Here is a 22,201-nt window from a genome sequence, read left to right as displayed (position 1 = left end):
GGCAGTAGAGCCCCAGACCTCAAGCGGCTTCCTTCCTCAAGCACCAAAGCAAGGCAAGGTGAGGTGAGGCGCCTCACATACTAACCTAGGCAGTTACGGCACGGGTTCTTGGGAGGTTTTTTGTTGTAAAGCCCCAAAGATACCGCGACTCGTGAGTGCCTTCCTTCTATGGTGTTAGGTAAGCAACGGAGCGTTCCTGCGTTTCAGCCAGGGCAGATTCAGGTACGTAGATACGGACACGACACTACAAGTACTGCGGGCAGGTGCACTGCGAAAGGAGTGGAGGTCACTAAGACAGCGACGTCATGGGGGGAGCTAGCGATGCATGTTCCTGGTCCTAGCGCTGATTGGGGAGGGACTTGCCGCCTGCAACGCCGCGCCGCGCTGACACTCCGGTGACCCTACCAGCGGAAGGTACCTACTCCATTGCTCTGGCCTGCCCGCTGCGAGCCTGTGACACGAATTTCGCAGGTTGCACTGCGCCGTCCATTGTTTCCCCGTGCTCCATGCCTCTCCCGTCCTCACCTCAAACCGTACCTAAGGTACCTAGGTCACCCGTGTGGCTTTCCTTCCACTCTGACACCCAATCTCCAACCCCGCTGGTGCCGGACTTTATTCCTCCAAAGCACCACAACCAGTAGACCGACTCGACAGCTCGATTGACCTTCCAACACTCAAGTGTCCTTCTGCCTTGCCTTTGGTGCCCAGGTACTGTGGATCTCAGCAGGTGAGACCTTGGAGACATTCTCTCGACCCGTGGCTGGTCGACTCATCATCTCTGCAGTTTCCTGCGTATTACCTACACATCAATCTGAGCCAGGCAGGCCATCTCCTGTCCTCCATCCACTACCACCGCAACTTGCAGCCAAGTCGCCGTGGGCCGGACTCTCTCGCGCCCATCTTCGCTGTTGCCGACTCCATCGTCCCGTCTCTCTCTCTTCTCCGTCTCTCGACGACTGCATCCCCACCCAAATCACCGAACCACCGACAGGAGCGAAGCCAAGGCGAATCCAAAGTCCCGCGACTACTTATTCCTGACCTTCCGACGATTACGCAATGCTCGCCTAGCTGCTACTTCCTCTTCCATCTTGCCGCTTTGCTTTGGGTTTCCGGGACCCCGTCATCCTTCCTCTGCGACGCGACGGACAACCCGCCTGTGGTTATACTCGAGAAAGAGCTGGTGTCACTGCCCACCAAAACAGCCGAGGCTGTTCATTGCAACCCACTTCCGAGACCAACGCCTGCACATTGCCATACTCCGGACGGTCCTGCTACCAAGTATGGTTGTGACAATCTTTGACGACCGCTGCGCCGAGCTTCGCGCTCCTGGCTTCCTCAATCTGACGATTTCCATGTGAGTCCAGCTCTACGAAGGGTTTCTGTATTATGCCAAGCAACAGCTAATTTGTTCCACACAGTATCATCCTCATCGGTCTCATCGTCTCCTACCTGCCGCAGCACTACCGAATTATCGCCAGAGGTACCTCGGAAGGCATCTCGCCATGGTTCGTCTTGCTGGGAGTCACGTCCGCCACTGCCGGCTTCGCCAACATTCTGACCGTCCCGCCCTCGAGACGCGACATTGCCTGCTGTAGCGAATTGGATACTTTCGAATGTGCTGCTGGCTTACTCGGAATTGCCCAGCTGGGCATGCAATGGATCTCCTTCGCGCTGATGTGAGTTTCTCCTCCCATGTTTGTTCGCCAATGGCACATACACGTACTAACTCGTGCCTCTGGCAGCCTTGTCCTGTTCCTCATCTTCTTCCGGTACGACAATGCGACTGTTCCCGATGAGGAGCTGGTCGATAAGCCACCCTCGTGGCACACTGCTATAATGGTCGGCTCCGTGAGCTTGATCCACGGCCTGCTCGTCATCATCCTGACTGTGGTCTTCACCACTGCGCTCAGAGACCACCTCGACTTGTGGGCAAATTTCCTCGGCGTCATGGCCGCCGCTCTTGCCGCGGTCCAGTACATTCCGCAAATCTGGACAACCTACCACATCAAGCACGTCGGCAGCTTGAGCATCCCCATGATGTGCATCCAGACCCCCGGCGGCTTCCTCTTCGCCGGAAGCCTATTTGCCCGCCTTGGCTGGGAAGGATGGAGCACGTGGGGCGTTTTCGTCCTAACTGCCTCAATACAGGGCGTTCTTCTCGCCATGGCCATTTACTACGAATTTCAGGAGCACCACGGAGAGCCGCAATCTCCAACCCTCGTCGACGAGCCAAGACGCCCTAACCCGACCAGAACATACTCGGAAGGTTGGGAGCAAGGCCTTCCTGGCCCTTACACGGCCCATCCCGAACGGTACGCCGACACAGAGGAGGAGCTGGAGCGGTTACAAGATAGAGAGGAGCGGCAGGTTGAGCGAGAGACGAGACCTCTCCTGCGTCCAGGCGGCATTGGTGACCCGCACAAGAATTACAATGCCACGGACGATTGAGTGCTCCCAATTAGAGCGCTCTTAAGTTTGTTTTAGCCTGGCAACGTAGGATGTAGCAGTACTTATTTTAATAACGGGGAGACCTTGCAAATACTATTCTTCTTTTCCCCTTTTCTAGGCTGAAATACATCCCATTCGCGAAACGTTTCCACAGTGACCTAATCATCGGCGTGCTTTTTGACGGTGATGCTATACTTACCTTTGGCCTCGAGATACTCGCCCACTAAGGTAGGTACCGAGCACGTGGAGCAGAAGCAGAACGACACATCCGCCGTGGAATAACCGCCAAAACACGAAAAAGTGATCGCGAAAACGACCAAAACGAAAGCGAGCAATACGACCGAACCTTAATCCTGCAAGCTGTTCTACCCATCTTGTCTCTCGTGCATGTTGCACCGCGGGGTTCCTCGGCGTTCCCGTGATCGTCGAATATTCATCGACATGGAAGCTAGCTCCCGCAGAATAAAGTTGGGTTGGATATCGCAATGTATGTATAGTGGCCCAGTGGGCTACCAATGATACAAAACAAGCCAAGCTGGCTCCGATGGAGTAGAGTAAGCACATGAACATCGTGTTTGAAGCCAAGGCCACGGCGTTATCCTCCATCCTCAATTCCAGCATTTGCCACCGCTCTGTATTTGACATCTCTGGCCTTCATATTCGCGACTGAAAATTCTGTAGCCGGAAAGAGGCTCGTGAAGCCGGGGTTCGATTGGGCTCTTCGTATTGTAGTCCCTCGAGCATTGGAGGTCCCATCGCGCGGGTTCGACCGCACTGCCTTGGGCAATATTCGTACCAATGCATCCGACTTGGCTACCGAATACTTCGACACGGGTATATTGTGCGTCGAAAGATGTTCGATCACGTTTCAGCTCACATTTAAATATCTGCATCAAACCGCGAGCTCGTTAGTCGCCCTCGCCGACCAAAGCTATGTAACTGGCATTCTAGGTTTGAAAACCCGGCGAGTCTCCGTCCGAGATCTCGCTCCAGAAATCACCGCAGTTTGTCTGCTCCCAATGCCACATGCGTGGGCATGCTCTATGATTTAAGCGTCTCAAACGTATCTAACCAACAGAACCCTTCTTACTCCAAGCTTCGTAGGCATCTACTCACAAAAGCAGTCTATAAGAGTGCGTTGGAAAGGTCCGGTTTGCAACAAGAGCGGTGCTGCGACAGGCAGCAAAATTCTTAGCACATCTCCCACAGAGGACGAGGCAAGACTGTATGCTTCTTCGGACTCGACCGCTTGCCTTGCTCCCGTACCGTCACGTACACCACCCGGCGGGCAGGCTCGCCTGTAGTGACAGAGTGGGATTGTAGACCGTAGTAATCCGAGATGGAATGCGTCAACCATCGCCTGTAGAACACCAAGGTCAGTAAACATCGCAAAGAGAAAGGGGGCAGGGCCATACTTGAAAGAAGCACTCTCGTCATCCCCCAACGAGTCAAACACCATCCCGTCATCAACCTTCTCACTCCCCACCTCCCGCCTAGCCTTCTTCCACCCCTTGCCAGCAGAAGCCATCCCCTTCCTGCCGACAAACACGATCTCCTCGTCCTCGCTATCCCCCTCCGCATCGCTCGCCTCGCTCCGCTCCTTCAAGAAACTCCGCACGGGTTCTTCGAGCACACGCACCCAGCCGCGAACGGCGGGCGTCCGCTTTGCAGTATCGCGCAGGTCGCGCGGCACCTCGCCGACAGACAAGCCTGTCGCAGACCCGTCCTTTCGTTGCTGCTTCTTGCGTTGAGCCTGGAGCTTGGCGGTCTTCTCTTCGATGCGTTGGCGGAGGCCGGTATCCCAGTACTGGGCGACTTGGTAGGGGACGACTTGGACCGGGTAGGTTGGATGGACTTCCCAGTCGCTTGGGAGGGGCGGTTGAGCGTTTGGTACGCCAATGAGGCGATCTATGAGACGGGAACAACGTGGTTAGCTATTGGAAGACAAAGAAAGACCAGGGTGATGTGTTCATCATTGCAAGTCCTCCTGTATCCAAGAGAAGGGAAGGCTCACCATTCTCCCATCGCCGACGCGCCCGACTCCCCTCATTCCCCTTCAAAAGCTGTTCCCTTTTCTTCTGACTATCCCGCCTGCTCAATGGTCGCCGGATAGGCGTCTGTTGTACAGTCGTCGTCTTCTCGGCGGCAATCGTGACAGCAGCAGAGGCCTTCTCGACCTGCTCATCGAGGTTGATAGTCAGCGGCGTTCCCGTGCCGCGGGCAATGGGGCTAACGCTCAGGGACTCGAGGGCGGAGACAGTCCAGGCCTCGATATCAACGGAGCCGGCGGTCGCGCTCTGGGCTGCGACGTGGGCGGCGACCGGAGTCTGGGACTGGGGTGGCGGCGAGGAGACGGTGTTTGGGATCTGGTGGTCGATGGCCTCAGGGGGAGGGACGGCGCTGAAGATTGCCATGTTGGGTGGTCGGGGTAATGATCGCGTGAAGGGATGGCTTTCGGCGGCAGCAGTGGGATCGGGAATTGGATAGGGTAGATGGATGGATGCTGAGAGCGGAACGCGGAGAGGATGAGCCAGAGGAGAGGTGACGGGAGGTAGGGTTCAGGGCTGCCGATAAGGGGGCGATAAGGGCGGCGATCGCGGGGTGGGTGCTGCAGATAACAGAGAGTTTAGGTGGTTGGGGAGAAGACGGGGGTTTGGTGCTGTGAGGCGTCTATCGCAGGTCTAGGGGCTGTTCTCGAGGGTAAGGATTCTAATAATGCGTAGAGGTCTAAGGTAGGTAGATCATACATGTACGACAATGGTAGTTGAAATGAGGATGAAGTGGGAATGGCATTACTGGGGGAGATCGATGATGGCGACCGGGGTTGGATTAGCTCCGGGGGGGAAGTAGTGTGCAGTGGATGACACACTTGATTTGGGAGCTTCGGCCAATCACGATGCGAGCGCAAACCACGTCTTCTCATTCGGCGTGATTCACAAGAGCCAATTATGGCGGCTCTTGAATCACGTCGACTCATCTTTGCTCATTCAAATGCCTCACACAGCTGAATGATAATAAACAGTTCGAAGGCGACTTCTATCACTGGAAATTGTACTACTCCGGGCTTTAGTGGTACTCTCAGGCATTTGCGTGGGGCATAGTGAGATTGTTTGTACCTTGTTTCGCTAGGTAGGTACTTGTAGTAAGTGAGTAACTACCAAAACGGCGCGAAGCATCGTTCTCAGGACGCAACCCTACTTCTCTCATCACTTCACATCAGTCTTATCTGCTCTTATGCTCCCCACCGACTTCTGTATTCCCAAAATCCTTTTCATCCTGCTGCAGGTTGCATGGTACCATCGCCGGGGTATTTGCGAATGAGTTGAAGTCCGCGAGTGTGTTTCGATCTTAGGGAGAACTCTCCCTCCATAACTGCTCATCTCCATGGTATATCATGAGTAGTTTGACTGGCTTCTTCTGAACTTGAAGCCTAGTTCATATGGCAGATATCCAAGTACCAGTCTTGCGCTACCCAGGCCTCAGCTTTGCTACAAGCGCCATACGTGCATGAAGCGAGGGCATGGTGGGACCAGAAGCGCATGTGGAACATCTTGTCCATGCAAAAGTCGTAGACGCTGACTTTGTTGATGTTGGGGGGGTACAGGTGATTCTCGCTTTGGAGACAACCCTGCCAGCATTCGGGGAGCTGGTGAATTGGAAGTGGCCCCCTTGAGAGCGTTTCTTCGTCCTTGGGTCCTCCAAGTTCTCCTGCAACTGCAAGGGAGACGCTGGAGAGGACGGCGAAGATTGTCGTCGTTGGCTTCATTTTGGTGGTTGGTTGATGTGTTGTGAAGTGGAGTCTCTTGTGATGTTCGTTGCGTCTCCTGAGTGTGCCAACAAGCTTGTGTGGATCGCGAAGCTTGACTGATAAGTGATGCCGGATGAAGATGGATGCTTTGATTATAGAAGAGCAGTGAATGAGTGATGAAGCTTGTGAGTGACAGATGCTTATAGATGAGGAATGAAACTTGAGGAGGCCTAATTCCTAAGAATCAGAGACGTTGCAACTGGAAGAGTGCCTTCGGTCTAAGCGTCCTATCGTGCTTTTCTGGGAGGTATCGTGCTCTTTATGTATCTGTCCATACCATCTATGTCCGTCCTGCCGCTCAAGACCTAGAACCTTAACCGAAAATTACTCGTGACCTCAAAGGTCAACATCCACGAACCTTGAGAACTACGCTTATACATGGAGTGTCAAATTGAGGCTAACAGTTCGGTATCAAGGTTCTCACGCAACCTAAGGCTGGCCTGTTGGCCAAGAGGCGCACCGGCCACATAAGGTTTCCCAAGGCCATGGTATGCCGCGAAGCCTCCACCCTGCGTAAATTCCAAGATGGAAAGCCTCCTTTGTCAGTCACGAGTATTGGAATACCATACCTCAGTCAAGATACGAGCAAACGGGAAGGTGGTCTTGAACGAATCGTGAGCCATGTCCGATCTACTGACGTTGTCACTTTGAGATTACTGCCGACAGATAGGCTTGGTTCTTGCGAAGCTTCGATTTCTCGTCTGCTAGTGTCACTTTCGCCAAAGCTTGGATTACCACCAAAAGTCCTCGGCGGCAAACGCTGGGCAGTAGGTGATTGGTAACCTGCGAAAGAGACTAGAGCTGCTGAGAGAAAGTGTCGTAGCGGACGAGGAAGCACCATCTACGCCCTTCCTCCTAAAATGGACGCTTAGACAAGCCGTTAGACTACCGTATAGCTGGCCGTTGAAAGAGAGCAGTTCGACATCAAGACCTCGTGTCTTTCGCGCAAGCTGGAGCTCATACCGCTTGACTAGGTACTTGGAGTTCAACAGGTACCTTCTTCTACGTGTCGAATAGAATCCCAAAGAGCTCTTACCTTAGTAACTTGGCTACCTTCCAGGCTGCTGGCTGCTGAGGAGATGGGTCGAGACGTTCCGATACTTGATTCTGTCTACCAGAGCTCACCGTAGTGGATTCCAATCCCTGACACCTCCTTCTGCCATGTAAGGTAAGGGAAGATACCTCGACCTACCTACCTTCCTTAATATTGACGTGGAAAGAGCTCCGACAGTAGTTTCATACTCTGCCATAACGGCCAGACCGCTCGCCGCCGCCGAAATACCTCAACTATGCTACGGATGACTGCCCACAAGCACTCAGTCAACAAGGAAATGAGGCGATCTAAGACGGAACTAGGATGATCTAATCATACATCTAGCACTGCATATTGGGGGTCTGGTAAGAAGGGAAGTGGGTGTGAGGTCGCCACGCCGACATTTTCTCCCAACTGCCTTACAAGAGGCTTTTGCAGGCAGAAAGGTCGTTTGCCCGGTCAGCACCTCTTTCCTAATCCACGATAAAGGGACTCAAACATCAGAAACGGCAAGTCCAATTTAATTGCTTATCATTTGGTGCAGGCACCTTATCTTCACTATTACCTGGGTATTTCAATTAATTTGTTGTACACTTTCCTTTCTCAGTGGCGTCTTGAACACTACGAACCCACAACTATGCCATTTCCATTTTGAGGTGTGGAAGGAGCTCGCTCGGACTTTCGATAAGGTAGATGTTCTCATCGTCCTTTTCCTTCTCTCTTGATTGATCTCAAAATAAGCAAGATGACCCTGGAGACTGCCTCCATAAGGTACGCTTAGAAGTGACCTGACCAGGGCAGAAGCGAGCAAGTGAGGCGGATGAGGTCCTGTCACTGACCAGAAGTCCTACAGATTGATGGCCTGTGTCCGACTTCAGGTTTTCCCGGCACCCTTCGGAAATTTCAAACGTAATACTGCTGTAGGAGTCAGGAAAGCACTGCGCTCTGCCGCCCATCAGTTGGTGACCCACCTATTCCAACCTAGGTACCTACCTAGGTGGAAGGTGGGACGGCGTGGACAGGAGCGGGTCAAACTCTCCGGGCCAATCACAGCAGCTCGTTTTGACCACCAACGTAACTGCCTTCCTCGAGCTACCTACCTACCTTAGTGAGGCGACGGGTACCTCGCGTCCAGTGGCCATGCAATGGGAAAGACCGCAGAATTGTAGCTCCTTACACTTTAAATCGCCGACTGATCGATTCAATCAAGCCGACCACGTCATTGTTGCGTGACTGCTCTTCGAAAGGGAGGTGAAGATCGGATTCTCGAGGAAAGTGTGAGTCCGCTGACATGAGGAAGGGCATCCCGTCGGAATGACTGTCGGGCGATGGTAAGTTTCTGTCCTTGATGCTTGTTGCAAAACTTCGACTTCTTGCCTCTGCAGTCCCCGGCCTTCCATGCCCGTCAGTTCGGATGCTTGCCCAAGGTAGTCTGGTGGGAAAGCCAACAGATACATTCAGATTCCTAGTCACGCATCGTAGTTGCTGTTATTGCGGATCTTCCATGCGAGATTGCTGCGTCAGGTAAGATGGGAGAATCCCGTACGTCTTGTCTAGGTAAGTAAGGTAGGTTAGGTATTCTGCTTCCACGGGTCTTCCTCTGTTCTTGTAAGCTCTCGTCACATACATCTTGCCGCCTCTTGCTCTTCCGAGTCCAACCACCTTAGTCGCTCTTTCCTGTCATCGAGACCCCTGGGAGCCTGCTAGAGACAGGAAGGTACCTTATTGCATGAATAGAGACGCGGTACGCGGGCATGCTGAAGCTTGTGTGGTGGTGGAAAGAACGAAAAATGAATGGACTTTGATCACCGTCATCTCAGACCTTAATGCGTCTTTCCTCAAGGCGGGCAAGGTATGTGAAGGGAGTCTGGAAACATGGGTAAAAGACACGCTTCGCCAGTGATTGCTATTTGTTGCTCATGACGATTCAAGTGTGTTGATAGCTGCTGCAATTCCTGCCATGCAGGGAGCACTTCCTTCCTACCTTGAAAGTTAGTGTTCTTTGGGGTGCCTTCCGCTCCTCGACATGGCGTTCCTTCCCTCGTTGTCTCTCAACGCCCTTGTCGTCATTGTGGTGCCTCCATGCCTGACGAACCTGCTGGTTCTTGAGAAGGAGGAAGGTACGGGGACTCATGATCAGGCCAGAGAAGGAAGGAAGCCCGCAAAAACTCTCTCGTGGGCGTTCTACTTAATCCCCTTCTCGCCCCGTTCCCCTCTTCTGAACTTCTTCTCTTCTTCGGACCACGAGTAACGTACGTTGACCACCCCCAAAGGACGAGTTTTCGATCAAACTTTGCTGACTTGACTACAGACGAATCTCAAGTGAACTGCCTTCTCGTCTTTTTTTTCGTCTACTCTTTGTCCTTTCATCAGAACCTGCCGCAATCTGCTCTCCGCCGCCGCCATGGAATCCGTTGTTGAGACGGTTTCCTCCTCCGCCGCCTGGGTGATTGGCGTGACCCTGGCTATCGCCAACGCCTCGTTCGCATGGGTCTCTGCCTGGATCCCGGTTTTGTTGGTCTTCGACATGGCCGCGACCTCGTGGTGGGTCTGTCATTCTTTGGGTTCGTCCAATGTCCATCCCATCATCCCATCCCATCATCCCTTCTTTACTAACCGGTTCAAGCGACCATGTTCTTCATCCCTGCCCTCCAAGATCAACCTGCCTGGGCCGCTTTCGTCCCGATCTCTCGTGACCTCGCCACTGCCTACGCCCTCTTGGTTGTTTACGTCTTCGTCCTCTTTCACACAGCTGGCTGCCTGGTGTCCCTCTGGTGGTATTCGTACTGCATTATACGACGAGGGTACCGGATCCCGAGAGGAGCTGTCACCCGCCGAAAGGTGGTTATGCAGACCCTGGCCGACGCCGACGATTCCCGGTACTGGTTCGACCTGGGGTTCCGACCCAACCTCTGCCTTCGCTGCTCCCGTAACGCCGACTTGGAAGGTGGGGAGGGCCCTGGGTCGATACTGGACCGGATGTACCACGGCACGACGAACAAGGGGGTGGACTTGGGGTGCATCGCGCTCTTTGACCACTATGTAAGTTATCCTCCTTCTCCCTCGTGTTGGCAGAGCTCGGCTAATGATTCTGGTCATCTGATCTAGTGTTGGTGGTTGTGGTGTCCGGTCTCCTTGGAGACTCAGAAGCCATACCTGCTCTTTATGGGTTGGGTTGTGGTCTTCCACCTTTACTCTTTGGGGGTTCTCTGCTGGCCTCTGGCGTCCTTTGGAACCAGGTGGTCGCTGCCCCCTGCTGTCGTGGCTGCCGGAGCCCTTCCCTTCGTATTCCTGTGGGTGAAGAAGGCGCCATTCCGGGGTCAATGGGTTAACCAGGGACTTCGGAACCAGACGCACAAAGAGACGACGGCGTATATCCGGAACCTCCCCCAGCAGGCATGGCCGATGGGGATTGCCGGGCCTAACGGCTTGGAGCATGTGACGGTTGGATTTAACCCGTGGGATCTCGGCGCAATGGGAAACCTGCGCGCGGTGCTAGGCGACAGCATCTGGGAGTGGCCTTTCTTCTGGCGTACCCCTCGCAGGGTGCGTGAATTCGGTGCTCACCCCGATTGGGATCTCCCTTTCGGACCTCGGTGGGGCCAGTTCATGGAAGATCGTGCTCTGGTTGTACCAGTTGGGGGTCTACCGGATGGCATTAGCCTCGCTCCTCTTCCTCCCGCCCTCCGCAACGACATTTCGCGGCGCCGACGCATTTGGAGTTCGGAGGATTAGGCTGGCCGGGGGCCAGCGACTTGAGGTCGGTTACTCGCCTCGTCGCGCCCTGGCACACGGTTGGCGGTCGGTTACGCGCCCCTCCGTGACGGCTTGAGGTCGGATTTACTCGCCTCGCCCAGTCTACTCTCGACAATACATGCCAGCCTGCCGTGCAAACAGGCACCAATATGTATTACGCCTTCTCAGGACTGATGATCCTGGCAGGCCTCGCCCATCCATTCGAAATTTCGTTTGGACTTGGAGGATGACAACCTCTTTAAAAAACACGGCCGACAATGTCGCACCTTCACGCTGGTGTCGGCTGTCAGTAGTCGGAATTGCGATCGGGCGATCGAAGACGACGAAGCCAACGCGACGGCGGGTCACTGTTCTGTCATTGGAACACAACCTGCCACCCCTGGGTCTCTCAAACTCTCGACAAGTCACACACTCACACTCACACTCACACTCACACTCACACTCACACTCACACTCACACTCACACTCACACTCACACTCACACTCACATTCACTCTCACTCTCACTCTCACTCTCACTCTCAACTTCAACAAACACACATTGTGACTTCGAACTCTTGCCTACCATCAAACACACGCCAGGCATTGTTCACCCCAGGGTTCCTTGCAGTCTCAACACTCTACACTCACCTCATCACTCCGGACCCATTGCACATCTATCATACCATCTGCAATGTGGCTTTGGCACAGGAAGTTTGCACAGCTACCTGCGAGACTGCAATCAACAGAGGCTCATCACCTCGGTAACCAACCTCGGCAATCATCCACACCTTGCCTTGAGGTTCGACCACCACTCTTCACTCAACAACATTCTCTTTCAACACTGTCTCCACAGACTCTTGACACAACTTATTTCCGACACAATCACGAACATCGGATGATTCATCAGTCGATCGAGACATCAGTTGAGCGACACATCGCTTGAACAACACATCAGTTCAACGGCACATCAGCTGACTGACACATCAGTCAATCAACATGGATAGCACCTTCGCTTCTCCATCATCAACATCTCTGGACTCCGCTTCAGATCGGCACATGGATGGTTTCTTCCTCATCCACGACTCACTTTGATCCATCTCTGGTCAAGTTTGGTTCTCCATGCACTCGAACCATCTCTCCACATGCTTTTCAAGCAGCAGCAACTCGACCATTTGTCCTCATCCCATTCTTACCAATCGATGACCTTTGGTTGACCCTCCAACATCCTTAAGACGTAACAATCTTGAGACGTAACACTCACACATCACGTCTCTTACCCCAACATTCTCGTTTCTGGGGCAGCAGAAACTCGGCAAACTATTTCGGCAGTTCTCACACTTTTGACTTCAAGCTCTTGGTTCTCTGTTCTCTTCATGATTCTTGGGCCACAGATACTCGGCATTTCACTTTCAACCAACTATTTCATCTTCTTTGACTCTGGTCTTGGCACAGTGTTCCTGAAGCAGCAGGAATACGACACACTTCTCTCATCCACACTCTCGGCTTGCGACTTGGCACTCGCGAACTCAACCTTCTTCTCTCATCTCGTTTCTGGGGCAGCAGAAACGCGTCACTCCATTTTGACGCACCACTCCATTTCGGGTCATCACTTCATTCCCTTCACTTCGGTTTCCTTTTCTCTCACCCGCACTCTCAGCTCGCGACTTGGCACTCGTGAACTCAACCTTCTTCTCTCATCTCGTTTCTGGGGCAGCAGAAACGCGTCACTCCATTTTGATGCAACACTCCATTCTGGGTCATCACTTCATTTCACTCAGTTCAGTTTCCTTTGGCAGAGGAATTTGACAACTCATTACCTTTCTTCAACTCTTTCGGCAAATCTTTTCTTCACTTCGCGTTTCTGGGGCAGCAGAAACCCGACAACTCACCTCATTCAACATCTCTGAATTTCATTTCACTTTCCTCTGGCGGGAGGAATCAACGCTTCACACATCTTTTTCTCTGGCCATTCCTGGCTACTCTTCACGTTTCTGGGGCAGCAGAAACTGGGCACTTCACTCCGATTCGGCAATTTGGACCGGTTCGGCCTTCACTTCATGTTCCTGGTTATCGGAAGCCTGGCACAAACATATCCTTCAACTTCTTTGGCACTTTCTTGCCTTCACCTCACGTTTCTGGGGCAGCAGAAACTTGGCATCTCGCCTTATTCAACAACTTTGAACTTCACTTCACTTTCCTCTGGCGCGAGGAAACCAGTACTTCACACGGCACTTTCTCCATTTCCGGTACTTCACACTTTCACTCGGCATTTCTGGGGCAGCAGAAATGTTCTCTCCTCACTTCGCTCTCTTGGCAACTTGAGCTCGACACCCAACGCATCAATCTTTTTGTTTGGACTTCTCTCTTTTCCTTGCTTCCTATTCTTCTTCTGAGATAGCAGAAGCAGACATATGGCTCAACACATCTCATTTTTCACTCCCCGTTCCTCCGGCGACAGGAACCCAACAGATCACACTTTCTCTTCTTTTGCACTCTCCCCATGTGTCTGGGGCAGCAGAAACTCCTCAAATCACATGACAACGGCCCCTCTGATTCATCTCACTTCCAATGTCACAGGAGCTTGGCACTCCTCGCATATTCAAACCCTTCAAGCAATCTTCTATCTTTCAGCTTGCTTTTGAGGCAGCAGAAGCACCACACTTGACCACCCGCCGATCTCTATTCAAAACAGCCAGGCATCTCTCTCATTTCATTCTTGGATCAGCAAGGGTGATACACAACTCGCTCATCCAGCTGTTTGGCACTCTTCTCTCGGCTTTGCATCGGCACTTTTGGAGTCGGCTTCATTTGCTGACTCTTGGCGGCTGTCTTCGGGGCCTGCGGCGGACATCCCCCGGCCACCAGGCGGCAAATCGTCAGTCATTCATCATTGTCCACCTTTCTTCTTGATGCGACTTCGTCACTTGGAACCTTCACATCGGAGACGCCTATCGACAAACGGGAAGGGGTCCGGTTGGCGCCGAGCTGAGAAGCGTTCTTCACAGAACATTCTTCCTTCAATGGGCACTTGAATGCTCAACCATTCTTCTCAGCAGATGGATCAATCGCACGCAACTGGGCGATCTGTTTGTCTTTTTCACATGCCCGGGGCGTGAATGCTAGGGCGGTGGGAAGATGTGGCCTACCCGTGCTCACCCAAAGGCTTGTACTCTCGTCACGATCTAACGTTGCAGCTGCTGATCAGCACAGGTACCAGAACAACAGATCACGCAGCGCTAGCGTCTTGCTAATTCAGTCACTTGGAGCTTGCAGGCTGCGAGCTCAGAGTTGCAGTCGAGCGTTGTAACGGGACGTTGCAAGCCACCACCAATCAACGCCATAAACACCGGTACTTGAACCAGGATCAAGTACGTCACATCTTGATCGGCATTCCATGATGGAAATTTACTCATGTTCCGGCACAGGTGACGACGGTTTCATCGCTTTGCGAGCCAACCAGTATTTGGAGGTCTGCTCATGGTATGGTTTGGAATTACTGACCAGTGCTTCAGCTTCTTGAGTCGAAGTCTGGCCGCGCTTGTGGCTGTGTCGAAGCTCCTACTCGGACGACGCGTAAGGGTTCAACAGAGGCACGAAGATACGTTGCCGTGTCGCATATTGATTGGTCACCGAAAGGTATGTCTCGATTCAATCACTCTGTGCTCCAGCTTGACCACTGACCACAAGCCTTCGTCCAGTTCCCAGACAACTACCAAGTCCAGACAGAAGGCCGACTTTGAGGGACAAAATGAGGCATTGGTGGAAAGGGATATCTTGATCGGCTTGGGAAAGCTAGAGGATCGTTTCAGTGCAGTGGGATCCGCTACACGGAGGATTATCTAGAGGGCAAGGGGAGATGGCCAAGGGATGGAGTGCGGAACACCAGGGCATACTTGAGGCGGAAGCCATTCAGGACACGTGCATTTGGAGGCGATGAGCGATGCCATACATGTTAGAAGCAACGCGTTCAGATCTGTCGTTTGACAAGCAACCTCCGATAGGCGATTGTCAGCGGTCTCTTGAGCTCCTACCTATGATGACTTCGGTGTTTTCGCAGGACCAACGCAGGAATTTAGGTTTTGTTTCCACGCGCACATGTTTGAAAGTGTTGTAGTTCCTCTTTGTTGGAAGTCGATGCCAGGAGCATCTCGCCTACGGATCGCCGAGGTAAAACACGTTTAACAAAGAAGACGAACGTTGCAGAAATTCAACTCGGCTGGGATCACAGTCATACCAAGCTTGCAAATTGATCAACAGCATCAGGATGAACGGCCTCGCCACGTACGTCGCGGTGTCTCCTGGTGGTTGAAGCAGAGGAAGCGGCCCCGCTTTGGGGGGGAAAAAACGGCAACGCACCGTTGCCCGTCCGGGCCCGGGCGGACAAAGAAGCTATTCAGGTTGTGGTGAGCTTCGCCGTGAATAGCTTCTTTGTTTGTTGTGAACACAGTCAAAATCAAAGGCTTGATCATTCCCGGGTATCGCGTCTAGTTTAAACATCTCAAATCTGTAGATAAAGCTGCCCACCTCTGATTCTAAGATGATGGCCGCTCATGAGGGCGAAAGCTTGTTCCGTGCCAAGTTAATTGTTCGTTTCTCTGCATAACACACTGAACAGATTTTCTCGAGTCAGGATGACCTGCCTTCAATCTCTACCCCCCGAGACTATCTTGCAAATCGCAGCTTGTTCAGACCTCAGTTTCTCATGCCTTCGCCATCTCCGACTCACCTGTCGCGGCCTTGCCGTATATATCGCACCGCTCTTGTACCGCAAAGCTGTTCGGGACCACGCTGTTCTCCTGCGACTGGTGCGGAACGACCAAAGCGATATCATTCTGCGGGTTCTGAAAAGCCAGATCAGGCCAAATTGTGTTGCACCTCAACACTACCTAGATAGCTGCCTCCACGACGCCCTTCTGGGAGGTCACCTCAAGGCTGCCGACGTCCTTTTCGGTAATGGAGCTGAACCCGTCTTTAGTATCGACGTTGCAAATCGCTCAGAGCATCGTGAGACCAGGGATTGGCTTCAAGTCCATGATGCAACGGGACTCGGGTCTCTCGCACTTGCAGCGAGAAGCCGCTATCACATGACGTTCTGGTATAAGGATTTTGAGCCTTACACATCCGAGGAAGAGTTCTGGATCTATAAGAAGAAGGCGATGAAGACTATCTTAGAGAAACTCAGATCCCATTTTGGTCGGGATTCAGATCAGTATGGATTGAAGATATCGGAGGCCCATTATTTGAGAGATGAACACGAGGATGAAAAGAAGGAACCGATGCTTCGACATCCGAAATACGCCAGAGAGCTTGACATGGCCCTCGCCGAGGCTGCAACTGCAGACGGGCACTCTATCGAACTGATGGACTTCCTATTCGGGTGTGGAGCAACTGTCACCTGCGAACTCACACCGCAGCTTGCTGGGCATGCCTGGCACAATGCCCTGAACGAGGAAATTCCGGCTCTTTTCGAGGCCAAAGTGGATCTGCTCCTGCGTCATGGCGTCGACCCGACGAGTGTTTGGACCTGGGAGGGTATGCGGACACCGATACAGTTTTTCCTCCGCAAGTTATACCGAAATTTTCAATACTTTGAGGAACCCGGCGCCTTCACAAATAAGGTCTTTGGTTATATGGAATACCTAGAGTCGCGTGGCTGCCTACGCTGGCCAAGATCCACTCTCAGATCCTTTGTGCTCAGCGTCGGAACTGTTCAGATTAACTGCATCATCGACTATCCTCGTGCGGAGGAGCACGATGATATGAGTACCACTAGTCTTATTGAAGACGCCACAGATGGTAGGCGTGAGCTTGAGCTCATATTTAAAGAGCCGGACCCATCCCTGCTACCACTCCGAGTAGCTCTATCGAACCAAATTGCACTGAAGCACTTCCGGGATCTGGTGATCCTACCGTCGCCCACATTCAGAGAGTGGGTTGATAAGGAGTCAATGTCCAATGCTATTCAAGATCTCGATAGAATGTTCAGGACCTTTTCTGTCTCGTCACCTAGTGTGGAAAGCACTCGTGCTGCAGAGGACCAGCTCAGCGAGAATCATCCTGGACCCGAGGCTGAGAGTAGTAGTTAGTCTGTGCCCAGTAGTTTATCGACGGAGAATTGAACATTGCGCACTTATCTTTTGAACATGCTGATATGGAAGAGCCACTAGGTATTCAACTGCTAGAGCTTAATCACATCCATTCGGTTCTCCTCCTTCCTGAAGATGTGTCAAAAGGGAAATACGTGGCTGGAGATGCCCGAAAGTCTACTTCATCATCACATACCTAGTATGATCTAGGTATCCTTAATCCTAGAATATGCCGCACTGGATCCAACGCCTCTCGAGTTGTTGCCTTCGTGACTAGCCCTGCAGCCACTTGAAGTGCTAGAGTGGAAAGAGTAACTCTCCTCGCCTACCACTCCGCCCCTCGTTTCATTGCAGTTACTCAATCAATCTGAGTCGTGTATCTTCATCCGTGTTGACCCCCAAGGTCTTACCTCTCAGGGTTGGAGGTGATCAAGGTTCAATTACAACTCGGTACGCCAAGCAAACTCGGAGATGCAGGCATGTCTTCAGGGCTCGAGCAAGTTCAGAGAGGTTCTCGAGAGGTTTGAATCGCCAGCCTCTTTCCATAATGCTGGCTTGGAAACCTGCCAGTCTACCACACACACACACACACACACACACATGTACATACATACACAAAACACCTTCGTCTGTGAGACAACAGCAACGCATCAAGCACGCATCTCAACACCACATCAGCCATCATACTTCAGTCTATCAAAACTACCATTGGGGAAACAGCCAAAATGAAGTTCACCACTATTCTTCTTGCCGTATTGCCTCTCGTTGCCGCCGGCGGAGGCCCAAAGGACCCAAATAGTCTTCCGAGGATACGACTTCCGATTCACGAACTGCCCGAGTGTTGGCAGGAGTGTTTGCAGCTAGAAAACAACCACTACCCTCCCAATATCAACAATGTTAACGTACATGACTTTTGTGTCGACAACGGCTACCACCTCCGATGGTGGTCTTTCCACACCCTCGCTACATGCACAGCGGGCAAATGCAATAGGGAAGAAGGCTTACAGTCACAGGAGTGGCTGTTCGATCTCTGCAAAATGAACTAGTTCCAAACAGAGACACAATTGCGTGACGCACACAGGCTGTTCGAATAATTCGCCTTCAAATGACATCGGATAAATACGACAGTATTTCCATGGCCGAGGTTCCAAACACCGATGACCTACAGGAAGCTAGGCTCAATTGGTGTTGCAGGGCCACAAGTTACAACATAAGCATCAAGATATGTCATAGAACTCGGCTATCATTGGAAGTTAGAGACAGGAACGAGGCTCGCAGTGAAATAAAGGGTGCGAGCTGGCAACGGCCTCAGTGATTATCTAACCGAGGACCGGGTGAAGGGTGATGAGGCTATGGATGATTGAGGTCATCGCGACAGATGGGCATTTGAGGAAGCCCCGGCCTTAGTGTTGGAAATTATCAATACGTCAACACGCAATATGCAGCTGGCAGGATGGACAAAGATGAGAGGGCAGAATGGAGGTGTTCGAGACTGATTGATATGAGCTTCACTTGTCGAAGGCTTAAACTTAGGAACGTAGCTGCTCCTAGTACAGGCAGCTGGCAGCTGTTGAGAATGCTTTAAGGGCGACTACATCATCACTATAAAATGAAAGTTAATGACTATCAAGAAGATGCTCCATGAATCATCGCCTGGACCTCCTGTAATAACAAGACGGCAGGCTCTTGACTCAACTCACGATGGCATATAGCGCTACCCATCGGGTTCATGTCGCCATGAATGCAGCGGCCCACTGCACTGTAATCATGCATGAGCTCGTATAGGTATTCCAGAATGGGACTGGGGAGATCCAGAGACCGTGATGACAGGACAGTGGTTCATTGGCTCGCTGTACACATACCCATTTTATGAAGGTGAAGTCCCGAGGATTATTTGCTTCTGGCTGTCACCATTGGCACCCATCTGTCATAAGGACGGCAAACAGAATGGTACTGGAGCTATTGAACGAGCATCGAGAGAAGAAGAATTGATACAATAAGAGCAGGGGAACATGAGGCCGTGTTCTCTCGGAAAGGGTCGAGACACAACACACAGCTAGCTGCCTGCAAGACGCTCGAAAAACTATCCGCGTATCCTCGGGAAGCCGCTGAGTCAAACCGAGACTTCATCTCAGGAGGTTGCCAGATTAGGCGAAGTGGATTCATCACTGACTTATCTAATTGGTTGAATGGAGACATTGGCAATTTGAATCGCAAGTTTGAACCTCCAGGCGCATGAACATGACCCAGAAGTCACACCTGAGGCGCTATCGACCTAGAATACCCAGAAGGTAATGTATTTGTGCAGCTGACGAGGAGTGAACAAAGGACAACCTTGTGTTCACCGGTAACACGAAAACATGGGGTTTGCTACCTTGCCTTGGTCAATGGTGACCGCAACGGATGTTTGGTTCCTTCAAAGCCGTCATTTGTTTGAAGTTCCGTCTCCACCATGACTCGCAGGCCTTGGCCTGTCACTTTCGTCTGATTGGCTGGCGACACGCCAAAGGATGCGGTGCAGCAACGCGATGAGCACTAAGGACCTAGGCTGGCGGCCCGATGGGGCGCCTGCATGATGCAAGGCAGCGAGAGAGAAATTGTTGAGTGACCTTTGCAGTACTTTCATATTGATGTAGGTAGACGACGGCGGAATCAAGGCCTGTTGTTCAGTCCCGTTGTCCAGTTGATGGTATTCTGAAGGGTCAGAAAATGCAAAAAGTACGAGGTGGAACGCTTTTACCGTATGACGTAAGGCATCCTGTACGTACAGGTAAAAAAGTCCGTCCGGCGGCCGGGAGCGTCGGGTTGACGGAGCCGGAGGCGGCGGATGATAAGGTAAGCTGACAGGTGACAAGGATTGGTCACAGGGGTTGGTTGAGAGCGCTGCAATGCACCAGGCACGCCGCACACCAGATTCTCCCGCTCACTCCCAGGTCGATTACCACATCAAAGAGAAATGGATTGGCACCCTGGATCCAGATGCGTTATGGATGGGTCCCGCGTGCCCGCCCCATGCCGCTGTCCGCCCGTCATGCCGGGCTGACGCTTTAGACCCTTCCTCCGAGCGACCTCGCACCGTTACGCTGACGAGTAGAAGTTCCTCAAATCAAAAAAAAAAAAGTGCGAATGCAACGAGGACTACGTTCTTTGTAATACATCACTTTTTCCTGTCTGCGAAACGGACACCCGATCATACAGTGCTATACACATACAATGACGACCGATACCGCAGCTTCTGACCCCGCGGCCAGGGTCAAGTCCCACGCCTCGACGGTGTCTGATGTTGGGTATCCTCATGGCCACTTGGGTCACCTCAACGAGCACGAGGAGACGCAGCTCGCCGCCTTCAGAACGTTGCTCGAGGAGAAGGGGCTGTACAAGCCAGGCCCGCCAGCTTCCCACGACGACCCTACTCTGCTGTGAGTTATTCAGCAAGATCCTCTTTTTCTGCCGCAGTCACCTACTGCGCCGGAACATCCGGAAGCAGACAGGAACGGCATTTTTTGCTGACTTTTTTCCGCCTTATCTTGCAGCCGATACCTTCGCGCACGAAGATGGGTCCCCGAAGACGCTCTCACGCAGTTCAAGGACACGGAAGCCTGGCGCGCCGCCAACGACATTGACGTTCTCTACCAGACCATCGAGCTCGACGCCTTCGAGCAGTCTCGTCGACTTTACCCGCAATGGCTTGGCCGCCGTGACCGTCGCGGCATTCCCATCTACCTCTTTGAGGTCCAGAAACTTGATAGCAAGACGGTCGCCACTTATGAGAAGCTGGGCAAGGAATCGACCTTTAGCAAGGCCAAATTCGACGGCAAGACGCCCGCGGGCATGATGCGCCTATTTGCGCTGTACGAGAACCTTACCCGCTTCACGCAGCCGCTGTCGACGCAGCTGAGGGACCGCGAGCACCGCGATGCTCCCATCACCCTGAGCACCAACATCGTTGATATCTCTGGGGTCAGTTTGAAGCAGTTTTGGAATCTGAAGGGACACATGCAGGCTGCTAGTCAGCTCGCAACGGCGCATTACCCAGAGACTCTCGATCGTAAGCAGACATCCATCGCCGTCATATTCACTGTACTGACAGACCATTACCAGGTATCTTCATCATCGGTGCCCCTGCATTCTTCTCCACAGTCTGGGCCTGGATCAAGCGTTGGTTCGACCCGATCACAGTCTCCAAGATCTTCATCCTCAGCCCCCACGAGGTCCGCCCGACACTCGAGCAGTTCATCGAACCCCGCAACATCCCGAAGCAGTACGGAGGCGAGCTCGAGTTCAAGTTTGGCGATCAGCCAACCGTCGACTCCGCATGGGAGGGAATCGTGGAGTGGGCGCCCGGTCACGACCGCTTCACGTCACGCCCTGCCATCTGGCGCGAGACCGAAGATGGTGCCCGTGTTGAATGCATTGGTATTGGCAGCGTCAAGGGCGTCGAGCAAAACGAGGTGATTTGCTCCGTACCCAAGACGTGGCCGCCCAAGGCCGAGGTGCCTGCTGCTGAGCCGACGCCGATTGCAACACCTGCGACTAAGGAAGGGAGCGTGACGGAAGAGGCTGCCGCCAAGACGGAGACCGAAGCGCCTGTCAAGGCCGCCGATGCGTCAGAGGTTGGCATACAGAAGCTTTCCATTGCAGACGATAAGCAGGTCGCGGAGAAACACGTCGAGGGCAGCACGTCGACGCCCCCGTCGGGACTGGCATAGACTAGTGGTAAACGGGCATGACTTCGAGACTGGGGTTTGCATATTTGGTGTGGCAGGGTTGATCTGCTTGGTGACCTGGATATGGTTTGATCTAATACCCCAATGGTGATGGAGTAGGTCTGGCAGGGCAAGGCAACATTGGCTGGAGTTACATCTTTATCAATTCATTTCGGGCATCTATTTAATAATAAAGCATTTGGTATCACGACGTTGTACCGTCCCATCTACCCAACGACCCTTAGGAAAACGCAACGAAGGTGGATCTAGGTTTGGGTCATCCCGTCTCTCCATCCAATCTATCGGATCTATCCTGTCCGTGTGCAAGTGCAACAGGAACAAAAGTTTATCACACAACCCACCAAACGCCTTTTTGTGCAAAC

At 52.6% G+C, this 22,201-nt stretch overlaps 7 protein-coding genes across 7 annotated transcripts; 5 read left to right on the top strand and 2 right to left on the bottom strand.

The window, feature by feature from the left end:
- Positions 1 to 1,280: 1,280 nt before the first annotated feature.
- On the top strand, positions 1,281 to 2,448 carry CABS01_10306 (ATP synthase F0; the record flags this gene model as incomplete). The annotated part of the gene is made up of 3 exons (XM_060543662.1): positions 1,281 to 1,354; positions 1,419 to 1,676; positions 1,743 to 2,448. The coding sequence occupies 3 exons, from the start codon at positions 1,281 to 1,283 to the stop codon at positions 2,446 to 2,448; spliced, it is 1,038 nt and encodes a 345-aa protein (XP_060399344.1).
- A 1,191-nt stretch (positions 2,449 to 3,639) lies between these two features.
- CABS01_10305 (uncharacterized protein) lies at positions 3,640 to 4,862 on the bottom strand (the record flags this gene model as incomplete). Its single annotated transcript, XM_060543661.1, has 3 exons — positions 3,640 to 3,808; positions 3,864 to 4,356; positions 4,463 to 4,862. The coding sequence occupies 3 exons, from the start codon at positions 4,860 to 4,862 to the stop codon at positions 3,640 to 3,642; spliced, it is 1,062 nt and encodes a 353-aa protein (XP_060399343.1).
- Positions 4,863 to 5,796: 934 nt separating this feature from the next.
- Positions 5,797 to 6,214, bottom strand: CABS01_10304 (uncharacterized protein; the record flags this gene model as incomplete). Its single annotated transcript, XM_060543660.1, has 2 exons — positions 5,797 to 5,878; positions 5,952 to 6,214. 2 exons carry the CDS (start codon positions 6,212 to 6,214, stop codon positions 5,797 to 5,799), a joined length of 345 nt encoding a protein of 114 aa, XP_060399342.1.
- Positions 6,215 to 9,693: 3,479 nt separating this feature from the next.
- On the top strand, positions 9,694 to 11,024 carry CABS01_10303 (DHHC zinc finger domain-containing protein; the record flags this gene model as incomplete). Its single annotated transcript, XM_060543659.1, has 3 exons — positions 9,694 to 9,853; positions 9,916 to 10,331; positions 10,398 to 11,024. 3 exons carry the CDS (start codon positions 9,694 to 9,696, stop codon positions 11,022 to 11,024), a joined length of 1,203 nt encoding a protein of 400 aa, XP_060399341.1.
- A 4,633-nt stretch (positions 11,025 to 15,657) lies between these two features.
- On the top strand, positions 15,658 to 17,112 carry CABS01_10302 (uncharacterized protein; the record flags this gene model as incomplete). Its single annotated transcript, XM_060543658.1, has 1 exon — positions 15,658 to 17,112. The coding sequence occupies one exon, from the start codon at positions 15,658 to 15,660 to the stop codon at positions 17,110 to 17,112; it is 1,455 nt and encodes a 484-aa protein (XP_060399340.1).
- A 725-nt stretch (positions 17,113 to 17,837) lies between these two features.
- CABS01_10301 (uncharacterized protein) lies at positions 17,838 to 18,158 on the top strand (the record flags this gene model as incomplete). Its single annotated transcript, XM_060543657.1, has 1 exon — positions 17,838 to 18,158. One exon carries the CDS (start codon positions 17,838 to 17,840, stop codon positions 18,156 to 18,158), a length of 321 nt encoding a protein of 106 aa, XP_060399339.1.
- A 2,167-nt stretch (positions 18,159 to 20,325) lies between these two features.
- On the top strand, positions 20,326 to 21,821 carry CABS01_10300 (CRAL/TRIO domain-containing protein; the record flags this gene model as incomplete). The annotated part of the gene is made up of 3 exons (XM_060543656.1): positions 20,326 to 20,531; positions 20,646 to 21,160; positions 21,214 to 21,821. 3 exons carry the CDS (start codon positions 20,326 to 20,328, stop codon positions 21,819 to 21,821), a joined length of 1,329 nt encoding a protein of 442 aa, XP_060399338.1.
- Positions 21,822 to 22,201: the final 380 nt, after the last annotated feature.

Source organism: Colletotrichum abscissum, assembly GCF_030869225.1.
Source record: "Colletotrichum abscissum strain IMI 504890 chromosome Unknown Scaffold_26.1, whole genome shotgun sequence".
Taxonomy (NCBI): Eukaryota; Fungi; Ascomycota; class Sordariomycetes; order Glomerellales; family Glomerellaceae; genus Colletotrichum; species Colletotrichum abscissum.
The sequence above is the reverse complement of the archived record's forward strand: the minus strand, read 5'-3'. Positions and strand labels throughout refer to the sequence as shown.